At 41.2% G+C, this 12,013-nt stretch overlaps 1 protein-coding gene and 1 long non-coding RNA gene across 2 annotated transcripts in view; both read right to left on the minus strand.

Moving 5' to 3' along the window:
• Positions 1 to 1,651: 1,651 nt before the first annotated feature.
• LOC127916115 (uncharacterized) lies at positions 1,652 to 4,401 on the minus strand. The gene is made up of 5 exons (XR_008093424.1): positions 3,650 to 4,401; positions 2,927 to 3,544; positions 1,862 to 2,874; positions 1,761 to 1,809; positions 1,652 to 1,708 (listed from the first exon to the last, which is right to left on the minus strand). It is a non-coding gene; the product is annotated as an uncharacterized LOC127916115 (long non-coding RNA).
• Positions 4,402 to 4,423: 22 nt separating this feature from the next.
• The window catches only part of LOC118376125 (basement membrane-specific heparan sulfate proteoglycan core protein-like), a 28,346-nt gene continuing 20,756 nt past the window's right edge, over positions 4,424 to 12,013 (minus strand). The window contains exons 20-27 of the mRNA XM_052495684.1: positions 11,847 to 11,930; positions 9,503 to 9,565; positions 9,304 to 9,378; positions 5,688 to 5,759; positions 5,233 to 5,295; positions 4,847 to 4,921; positions 4,620 to 4,676; positions 4,424 to 4,431 (exon numbers count right to left, since the gene is read on the minus strand). Coding sequence (XP_052351644.1) covers positions 4,424 to 4,431; positions 4,620 to 4,676; positions 4,847 to 4,921; positions 5,233 to 5,295; positions 5,688 to 5,759; positions 9,304 to 9,378; positions 9,503 to 9,565; positions 11,847 to 11,930 — 497 coding nt within the window. The remainder of the gene's footprint in view (positions 4,432 to 4,619; positions 4,677 to 4,846; positions 4,922 to 5,232; positions 5,296 to 5,687; positions 5,760 to 9,303; positions 9,379 to 9,502; positions 9,566 to 11,846; positions 11,931 to 12,013) is intronic.

The raw sequence follows: 12,013 nt of genomic DNA on the forward strand, positions 1-12,013 counted from the left end.
TTGTATCCTGTAGCGTTAATATTTCCTTTCACAGGAACTGAGGGGCCTAGCCCGAACCATGAAAAACAGCCCCACACCATTATTCCTTCCCCACCAAACTTTACAGTTTCACTATGATGCATTGGGACAGGTTGTGTTCTCCTGCATCCGCAAAACCCAGATTCATCCGTCTGACTCCCAGATGGTGAAGCGTGATTCATCACTCCAGAGAACACATTTCCAATGTTCCAAAGTCCAATTGTGGCAAGCTTTACACCACTGCAGCTGATGCTTGGCATTGCGCATGGTGATCTTAGGCTTGTGTGCAACTGCTCATCCATAGAAACCCATTTCATGAAGTTTCCCGACCAGCAGTTATTGTGCTGACATTGCTTTTGTGAGCTCGTGTGGCCTACCTGCTCCTAGACGTTTCCACTTCCCAATAACAGCACTTGCAGTTGACGAGGGCAGAAATTTTAAAGAACGGAGTTGTTGAAAAGGTGGCATCCAATAACGGTTCTACGGTGAAAGTGACAGTTCATCAGTACCGGCCATTCTACTGCCAATGTTTGGAGTCTTTGGAGATCGCATTACTGTGCTCGAATTTATACACCCGTCAGCAAGGGGTGTGGCTATAATAGCAGAATCCACTTATGTGTGTCCACATACTTTTGGCTGTGTAGTGTAGTATTCTATCATCTGAGTGACAGAAGTAATAAACCAAAGACAATACATGCCAATAGATTTACAACACAACAACTCAATACACAATACACTTGCTGTAGCTACAGATAATAATCGTAACACCATATCATTGTTTCAAAACCTGTTGCAGTAATACACAGTTAAACCAATATTAAATCAAATATATTTGTTGATATATATATATATAAATCCTTTGTGTGTGTGTGTGTGTATCTGTGGGTGTGCTTGTGTGTCTGTGCGCGCATGTGTGAATAATCTATATTCCCAGGTATTTCCTGCTCCTCCTCTGATGATGTGTCCCTCCATCTCCCTCAAGGACCTGTAACATATCACCACACAAAGTTATTTATCCCTCCATCAAGGACCTGTAACATATCACCACACAAAGTTATTTATCCCTCCATCTCCCTCAAGGACCTGTAACATATCACCACACAAAGTTATTTATCCCTCCATCTCCCTCAAGGACCTGTAACATATCACCACACAAAGTTATTTATCCCTCCATCAAGGACCTGTAACATATCACCACAAAGTTATTTAGCCCTCCATCTCCCTCAAGGACCTGTAACATATCACCACACAAAGTTATTTATCCCTCCATCTCCCTCAAGGACCTGTAACATATCACCACACAAAGTTATTCATCCCATCTCCCTCAAGGACCTGTAACATATCACCACACAAAGTTATTTATCCCTCCATCTCCCTCAAGGACCTGTAACATATCACCACACAAAGTTATTTATCCCTCCATCTCCCTCAAGGACCTGTAACATATCACCACACAAAGTTATTTATCCCTCCATCTCCCTCAAGGACCTGTAACATATCACCACACAAAGTTATTCATCCCATCTCCCTCAAGGACCTGTAACATATCACCACACAAAGTTATTTATCCCATCTCCCTCAAGGACCTGTAACATATCACCACACAAAGTTATTTATCCCTCCATCTCCCTCAAGGACCTGTAACATATCACCACACAAAGTTATTTATCCCTCCATCTCCCTCAAGGACCTGTAACATATCACCACACAAAGTTATTCATCCCTCCATCTCCCTCAAGGACCTGTAACATATCACCACACAAAGTTATTCATCCCATCTCCCTCAAGGACCTGTAACATATCACCACACAAAGTTATTTATCCCTCCATCTCCCTCAAGGACCTGTAACATATCACCACACAAAGTTATTCATCCCATCTCCCTCAAGGACCTGTAACATATCACCACACAAAGTTATTTATCCCTCCATCTCCCTCAAGGACCTGTAACATATCACCACACAAAGTTATTTATCCCTCCATCTCCCTCAAGGACCTGTAACATATCACCACACAAAGTTATTTATCCCTCCATCTCCCTCAATGACCTGTAACATATCACCACACAAAGTTATTTATCCCTCCATCTCCCTCAAGGACCTGTAACATATCACCACACAAAGTTATTTATCCCTCCATCTCCCTCAAGGACCTGTAACATATCACCACACAAAGTTATTTATCCCTCCATCTCCCTCAAGGACCTGTAACATATCACCACACAAAGTTATTTATCCCTCCATCTCCCTCAAGGACCTGTAACATATCACCACACAAAGTTATTTATCCCTCCATCTCCCTCAAGGACCTGTAACATATCACCACACAAAGTTATTTATCCCTCCATCTCCCTCAAGGACCTGTAACATATCACCACACAAAGTTATTTATCCCTCCATCAAGGACCTGTAACATATCACCACACAAAGTTATTTATCCCTCCATCTCCCTCAAGGACCTGTAACATATCACCACACAAAGTTATTTATCCCTCCATCAAGGACCTGTAACATATCACCACACAAAGTTATTTAGCCCTCCATCTCCCTCAAGGACCTGTAACATATCACCACACAAAGTTATTTATCCCTCCATCTCCCTCAAGGACCTGTAACATATCACCACACAAAGTTATTTATCCCTCCATCAAGGACCTGTAACATATCACCACACAAAGTTATTTATCCCTCCATCTCCCTCAAGGACCTGTAACATATCACCACACAAAGTTATTTATCCCTCCATCTCCCTCAAGGACCTGTAACATATCACCACACAAAGTTATTTATCCCTCCATCAAGGACCTGTAACATATCACCACACAAAGTTATTTATCCCTCCATCTCCCTCAAGGACCTGTAACATATCACCACACAAAGTTATTTATCCCTCCATATCCTTCATGGACCTGTAACATATCACCACACAAAGTTATTTATCCCTCCATCTCCCTCAAGGACCTGTAACATATCACCACACAAAGTTATGTATCCCTCCATCTCCCTCAAGGACCTGTAACATATCACCACACAAAGTTATTTATCCCTCCATCTCCCTCAAGGACCTGTAACATATCACCACACAAAGTTATTTATCCCTCCATCTCCCTCAAGGACCTGTAACATATCACCACACAAAGTTATTTATCCCTCCATCTCCCTCAAGGACCTGTAACATATCACCACACAAAGTTATTTATCCCTCCATCTCCCTCAAGGACCTGTAACATATCACCACACAAAGTTATTTATCCCTCCATCTCCTTCAAGGACCTGTAACATATCACCACACAAAGTTATTTATCCCTCCATCTCCCTCAAGGACCTGTAACATATCACCACACAAAGTTATTTATCCCTCCATCTCCCTCAAGGACCTGTAACATATCACCACACAAAGTTATGTATCCCTCCATCTCCCTCAAGGACCTGTAACATATCACCACACAAAGTTATTTATCCCTCCATCAAGGACCTGTAACATATCACCACACAAAGTTATTTATCCCTCCATCTCCCTCAAGGACCTGTAACATATCACCACACAAAGTTATTTATCCCTCCATCTCCCTCAAGGACCTGTAACATATCACCACACAAAGTTATGTATCCCCCCCATCTCCCTCAAGGACCTGTAACATATCACCACACAAAGTTATTTATCCCTCCATCTCCCTCAAGGACCTGTAACATATCACCACACAAAGTTATGTATCCCCCCCATCTCCTTCAAGGACCTGTAACATATCACCACACAAAGTTATTTATCCCTCCATCTCCCTCAAGGACCTGTAACATATCACCACACAAAGTTATGTATCCCCCCCATCTCCTTCAAGGACCTGTAACATATCACCACACAAAGTTATTTATCCCTCCATCTCCCTCAAGGACCTGTAACATATCACCACACAAAGTTATTTATCCCTCCATCTCCCTCAAGGACCTGTAACATATCACCACACAAAGTTATTTATCCCTCCATCTCCCTCAAGGACCTGTAACATATCACCACACAAAGTTATTTATCCCTCCATCTCCCTCAAGGACCTGTAACATATCACCACACAAAGTTATTTATCCCTCCATCTCCCTCAAGGACCTGTAACATATCACCACACAAAGTTATTTATCCCTCCATCTCCCTCAAGGACCTGTAACATATCACCACACAAAGTTATTTATCCCTCCATCTCCCTCAAGGACCTGTAACATATCACCACACAAAGTTATTTATCCCTCCATCTCCCTCAAGGACCTGTAACATATCACCACACAAAGTTATTTATCCCTCCATCTCCCTCAAGGACCTGTAACATATCACCACACAAAGTTATTTATCCCTCCATCTCCCTCAAGGACCTGTGACATATCACCACACAAAGTTATTTATCCCTCCATCTCCCTCAAGGACCTGTAACATATCACAACACAAAGTTATTTTATCCCTCCATCTCCCTAAAGGACCTGCATGATGTAAAAAAATCCCCTAAAAATAAAACTGAGATATACTTCAAATAGATTCATTAGAATATGATATCAGAACATTAGTTCCATATTTATATCATTTTAGTATCAATAACAAATGGCTATTATTCTTACCAGGGCATGACCGTGGCTTCAATTGAGAATAGACTGAATCTGCCTCGGGTGGGGTTGCTGTTTTTGTAGGAGGATAAACATCAGCATAATATAATAGTTATATCCAGAATCATGAACAAAATAATACCCAGAATAATATACAGAATAACATCAATTTATTCAATATGGGGTCAAAGAGATATGAGGTTCTGATAAGGGGAATATGAGGGCGGGATGTCCAGACTTACCTCTCTTCTTCTTGGCTTTGTTCTTCTTTTGGAGATCAACCTCAGCATAGGTCACATTAACAGGTCCTGCTGCTCCTGACAATGGACATTTACAGTCAACAATGGAATTAGGATGGAATTAACTTAATGCATATTCTGCTTCCCAATTGGCCAGCCTGTATCTTCAGACAATTTAGTTGCAAAATAATATTTGCTTTGAGAGTGCAAATCCAAACGTATGTTAACATCAACACTATAATCTAACATTCGTCACATGGATGATAAAAATGTAACATGCGATCAGAAACATTTCTCACCAGTTTGTCAGGACATACTTAGATATACTCTAATATGAGAGATATAGTGTAGTTTCATACACTATAATAGATTTGCTGATTTAGTCTTACCGGGGACTGTGTATGGCTTCACTAGAGAATAGACTGAATCTGTCTCTGGTGGGTTTGGTGTTTCTGTAGGAGGATAAACATCAGAATAGTACACAGTAATATACAGAATAATATAGAGTTATATACAGAAAATATCTAGAATAATGAACAGAATAATAAACAGTTATATACAGAATAACATCCAGAAAAATATCCAGGTGTATACAGAATAATATACAGCTATTCAACACAGGGTCAAAGAGGTGTGAGGATTTAACCTTGTATTACAGTGTAGAGAAACTTGCAAAACTTTCCGGATGGTTGTACGAGGTTAATGAGGATTATGATGGTTGGAATATGGAAGGAGAGATGTCCAGTCTTACCTATTTTCTTATATATACATTTATCCACTATGGGGTCAAATAGATGAGAGGTTCTGATAGGGGGAATATGGAGGGAGGGATGTTCAGTCTTACCTCTCTTCTTCTTGGCTTTGGCCTTTCTTTGGAGGTCAACCTCAGCATAGGTCACATCAACAGATCCAGCTCCTGCTGACAGTGGACATTTACAGTCAACAACCTAAGAAATTAGCTAATCGCATATTCTGTCTCTTTGTCCCAAACATCACAATACCATCAGATCTCAGAGAGAGGTAATGTAGGTGTAGAGCATAGTAGTGAATTTGAGAGATTCCAGTCCAGCCTTCATCTACAAATGAAATCGTATGTCACATGCGCCGAATACAAGTGTAGACCTTACCGTGAAATGCTTACTTACAAGCTCTTAATTAACCAACAATGCAGTTAAAGAAAGAGTTAAAACAATATTTACTAAATAAACTGAAGTAAAACATGTACTAAAAAGTAACGTAATGAAATAACAATAACGAGGCTATACACAGGGGGTACCGAGTCAATGTGCGGGGGTACAGGGTAGTTGAGATCATTTGTACATGTAGGTAAAGTGACTATGTATAGATAATAAACAGCGAGTAGCAGCAGTGTAAAAATAAAGGTCTGGGTGGACTTTTGATTAATTGTGCAGTAGTCTTATGGCTTGGGGTAGAAGCTGTTAAAGAGCCTTTAGGATGTAGACTTGGCTCTCCTGTACTGCTTACTGTGCGGTAGCAGAGAGAACAGTCAATGAATTTGGTGACTGGAGTCTTTGACAATTTTTTGGGCCTTCCTCTGACACCGTCTAGTAAATAGGTCCTGGATGGCAAGAAGCTCGGCCCCAGTGATGTACTGGGCTGTACGCACTACCCTCTGTAGCGCCTTACTGTCAGATGCCGAGCAGTTGCCATACCAGGCGGTGATGCAACCGGTCAGGATGCTCTCGATGGTCCAGCTGTGTAACTTTGAGGATCTGGGGACCCATGCCAAATCTTTTCAGTCTCCTGAGGGGGAAAATGTGTTGTCGTGCCCTCTTCACGACTGTCTTGGTGTGTTTGGACCACGATAGTTTGTTGGTGATGTGGACCAAGGAACTTGAACTCTCAACCTGCTCCACTCCAGCCCCGTCAATGTGAATGGGGATGTGTTCAGCCCTCCTTTTCCTGTAGTCCACGATCATCTCCTTCATCTTGCTCAAGTTGAGGGAGAGTTTGTTGTCCTGGCACCACCCTCTGCAACTGGATGTTGGACTTCCTGATGGACCACCCCCTCCTACACCATAATTAAGTTTGCTGATGACACAACAGTGATATGACTGACCACCGACAATGATGAGACAGCTTATAGGGAGTAATTCTATTCTCTCATTGAGGTCGGTGATCAGGCATACCACTTGTGTTGTCAGCAAACTTAATGATGGTGTAGGAGTTATGCTTGAGCACACACTCTTGGGTGAACAGGGAGTACAGGAGGGGACAAAGCACACAACCCTGAGGGGCCCTCGTTTTAAGGATCAGTGTGGCAGATGGGTTGTTGCCTCCCGTTACCACCCGAGGGCGGTCCATCAGGAAGTCCAGGATTCAGTTGCAGAGGGAGGTGTTTAGTCCCCGGGGTCCTTAGCATAGTGAGGAGCTTTGTTGGCACTATGGTGTTGAATGCTGAGCTGTAATCAATGAAAGCATTCTCACAAACGTGTTCCTTTTGTCCAGGTGGGAAAGGGCATCTGTGGATCTGGGAAACTTGCAGCTGGGTTTCCCATTGTAGTCCATAATAGTTTGCAAGCCCTGCCACAATCAATGAGCGTCAGAGCCGGTGTAGTAGGATTCAATCTCAGTCCTGTATTGATGCTTTGCCTGTTTGATGGTTAGTCTGAGAGCATAGCGAGATTTCTTTTAAGCGTCCGGATTTGTCTCCCACTCTTTGAAAGCGGCAGCTCTAGCTTTTAGCTCGGTGCAGATGTTGCCTGTAATCCATGGCTTCTGGATGGGATATGTACGTAGGGTGGCTGTGGAGGCGACGTCGATGCACTTATTGATGATGCCGGTGATTCAGGTGGTATACTCCTCAATGCCATTGGATGACTCCCGGAACATATTCCAGTCTGTGCTAGCAAAACAGTCCTGTAGAGTAGCATCCGCGTCATCTGACCAGTTAAGTAATTGAGCGAATCACTGGTACTTCTTGCATTAGTTTAATCTGGAGAATAGAATTATGGTCAGATTTGCCAAATGGAGGGCGAAGGAGAGCTTTGTATGTCTCTCTGTGTGTGGCGTAAAGGTGATCTAGACTTCATAGATATAGGACATCGCTCACCAGCTGTTATTCACAAAGACACACACTCCCCCACCCTTGTCTTTACAGAGGTAGCTGTTTTGTCCTGCCGATGCACGAAAACCCAGCCAACTGTAAATGATCCGTGTCGTCATTCAGCCACTACTCGGTGAAACATAAGATGATACAGTTTTTATTGTCCTGTAAGTAGGATAGTATGGAATGGAGTATGTCCTTCGCATCGGACTCATTAACGAAAAAAATCGTCATCCAGTTCAAGGTGAATAATCACTTTTCTGATATCCAGAAGTTATTTTCGGTCATAAGAGACGGTAGCAGCAACATTATGTTCACAATAAGTTACAAACAATGCGAAAAAACACAAAATAGCACAGTTGGTTAGGAGCCTGTTAAACTGCAACCATTCCCTTCATCCCCTTTTTCACTGAACTTCCGCAATAGGGATTGAATCGAGTCCTTAGTCTTACCGAGGGCTGTGCATGGCTTTACTTTAGAATAGACTGAATCTGCCTCAGGTGGCGTTGCTGTTTTTATAGGGGGTGATAATAAAATATCAGAAAACATTTACAGTTATAGAAAACATTATACCGTGGCATTGTTGAATACTCATTTCTGATTGGCTTGAAGGGCATTCTAGAGCATGCATGATTTTGATGTATAAACTGGGTGGTTCAACCCCCGAATGCTGATTGTCTGACAGCCGTAGTATATCAGACCGTATACCACGGTTATGAAAAAACATTGCTCTAATTACATTGGTAACCAGTTTATAATAGCAATAAGGCACCTCGGGGGTTTGTGATATATGGCCAATATACATCGGCTAAGGGCTGTGTCCAGGCACTCCACATTGCGCCATGCTTAAGAACAACAGCCCTTAGCCCTCGGTATATTGGCCATATACCACACCTCCTCGGACCTTATTGCTTAAATAATGCACTGCAATATTCAATGGCTATGAAGTTCATTCTTACATGTCCGATGTTTAAGCTACTGTTGAAAAGTCGAATTGATAACATCATTGGCATTGTTGAATTTGATTTTCATAAGCTAGGAGGATGGTTAATTAGCTAAGCTAGCAAGTCTCTGGTTAGCAAGGCAACTACTGTAGCTATCTAGTAACTTGCTAGCTAGCTACTTCATTGGATCTTGAATACATATCTACCGATAAATGAACACATTTTTACTGTGTTAAATTATAGCTGTGGGACAAGCGAGATAATCAACTCAGGGCTCTATGTGTTCTCTGGAAAAGAATGCAACTCTGTGGAAGGTTGGTGAATTTGTTTCCCCGCAACCTTATACAGAGATGCATTATTTATAAAGAACTACCATGCATCATCTTCGAAAGAATGCATAGCCCCTCGTTGGTTATCCCTTACAAATATAGCTATTCAACAATATTTACCTCTCTTCTTCTTGGCTTTGGCCTTGTTGTTGAGGTCCACCTCAGCATAGGTGACATCATCAGGTCCAGCTGCTGCTGACAATGGACATTTTCAGTCAACAAATGAAATTCGTTTATTGCATATTCTGCCGCTTCATCTGAAACTACAAAATTGCACATTTTGATTTGAATGACTGCCAACTTGCAGACTGGGTCTTACCTGTCGCTTTCCCTGTTTTCACCACAGAGTAGACTGGATCTTTAGCTGGATCAGCTAGTTTTTCTGAAGAGGAGGAACAACAGCAGAACGTTTGTCAATTAGTTAATTTTATATATATATATATATATATATATACACATAGTACATGTAATTTTTATACTACAGCTGGGGTGATAAACCAAATATGATCGACACCAACCACTTATCGTGGGAATTTTGCTGATATTGTTTATTACGATAAGTAGCTTATACTAGAGAAATGTGACGTTTAAAATGAAATAGCTTTGCTAATATGTGTGATTGACCTGTTATGGATCATGCGCATTTTCGCAGCTTTTTGTTAAAAATCGCGCAACATTTCAGCGCCCTAATACTCATGCCAGGAATATAGTATATGCATATGATTAGTATGTGTGGATAGAAAACACTCTGACGTTTCTAAAACTGGATAAATCACGACTGTGACTATAACAGAACGTGCGTTTCATCGAAAAGCACAGGAAAATCTGATCACTGAAAATGGGAAAATATATCCATGCGCCACTTCAACCCATTGTTAAACGTGAACCACATTAAATGGGGCCGAGGTTGCAATACCTACAGCTTCCACACGATGTCAACAGTCTTGTCATTTGTCTCGGATTTGTTTCTTGGTCAAACGGACACAAGGCAGCGCATTTTTTCCGGTCTCCGACCGGATGTTTTGGTTGAGAAATATTTGGACATGATATCAGAACGTGGAGTTATTGAATATACATCGCCCCGTGATCATTTTGATAGATTATTAACGTTTACTAATACCTAAAGTTGCATTACAAAAGTATTTTGAAGTGTTTTGTGAAAGTTTATCGTCAACTTTTTTAATTAAATAAAAATGACGTTGCGTTATCAAACTCAGTTTTTTCCTTGATTACACAGTCTTCATAGATCGATATCTAGGCTATATATGGACCGATTTAATCCAAAAAAAGACCCAATAGTGATGTTTATGGGACATCTAGGAGTGCCAAGAAAGAAGCTCGTCAAAGGTAATGAATGTTTTATATTTTATTTCTGCGTTTTGGGTAGCGCCGGCTACCGCAAAATCTGTCGTGTTAGGTGACGTTGCAGTATTTTGGGGGTGCATGATATCAGATAATAGCTTCTCATGCTTTCGCCGAAAAGCATTTTACAAATCTGAGTGTAGCTTTAATTCACTACCTTGAATGTGTGTTTTAATGAAAGTTTGAGTTTTATCAAAAACTATAGGTGGCGCTCTGAAATTCCGCTGAGTGATGTTCCTGCATGGGAACTAGATTCTGCGTCATCCTTAAGAAGGATGGACAATAGATGGCTACAACCATTCAACTAGTCATATTAGTTAACCTCTTGGGTAGGTGGCAGCATTTTGACGTCCGGATGAAAAGTGTTCCCAAAGTACACAGCCTGTTGCTCAGGCCCAGAAGCTAGGATATGCATATAATTGGTAAATTTGGATAAAAAAAAAACTCTAACGTTTCTGAAACTGTTCAAATTATGTCTATGAGTAGAACAGAACTGATATGGCATGCGAAACTCAGAGGACAAACCATCCCCCCCAAAATAATTTCAGCCTACAACTATTTTCAATGACGATCACTTTAATTATAAGGCCAAGTCCTCCCAGATTGCAGTTCCTATGGCTTCCACTAGATGTCAGTCTTTAGTTTCAGGCTGGTTTTTGGAAAAATTAACCAGGAATTGTAGTTTTTCTAGATGGCTGCCATTTTGGCTGTAGGTTTTCCAAGTGCGTGGAAGAGACCTCGTTCTTTGGTATTTTTCTCCGGTAAAGACAATACAATTTAAGAAGGAGAATCGTTATCGTTTATTTACGTATTAGGGTTCCTAAGGTTGGATATAAAAAAGACCATTATCTAAGAAAAGGACCATTTTTGATGCAACTGGTACATCAAAGGTAAGGCATTTTCTCTATCACTATTTCAGACTTTGTCACACCTGTCTGGTTGAAATATGTTTTTCATGTGTTTGTATGCCGGGCGCTGTCTTCAGATAATCACATGGTTTGCTTTCGCCGTAAAGCCTTTTTTGAAATCTGATACCGTGGCTGGTTTAACACTTGTGATTATATGAAAGTTAAATATTTATAATACTGTAGTTTGAATTTCGCGCTCTGCAATTTCACCGGATTTTGGCCAGGTGGGACGATAGCGTCCCACCTGCCCAGAAGAAGGTAAACGAACTCAGTACATTTATCATAAGACTGATTTTCTGTCCACATCGCCTGGTTCTTTTTTGTACATAATTTTAACTCTTCTTGGATACACTGCACATTTTTTTAAATAAATGTATGTCACAGTTGAGTCACCTTTCTTTTTGTTGTCCAACTTTTTCAGTTGAATCTGGGCGTAAGTCACATGACTTGGTCCAGCAGCAGAAGCACCAGTAACATCTGAGACATAATACACAAACACCTCCACTTAGTCAAACTCTACATGTCATATTAAATGAAGAGCAGCAGACTACTACACATTC

Source organism: Oncorhynchus keta, chromosome 35 (genome assembly GCF_023373465.1).
Source record: "Oncorhynchus keta strain PuntledgeMale-10-30-2019 chromosome 35, Oket_V2, whole genome shotgun sequence".
Taxonomy (NCBI): domain Eukaryota; kingdom Metazoa; phylum Chordata; class Actinopteri; order Salmoniformes; family Salmonidae; genus Oncorhynchus; species Oncorhynchus keta.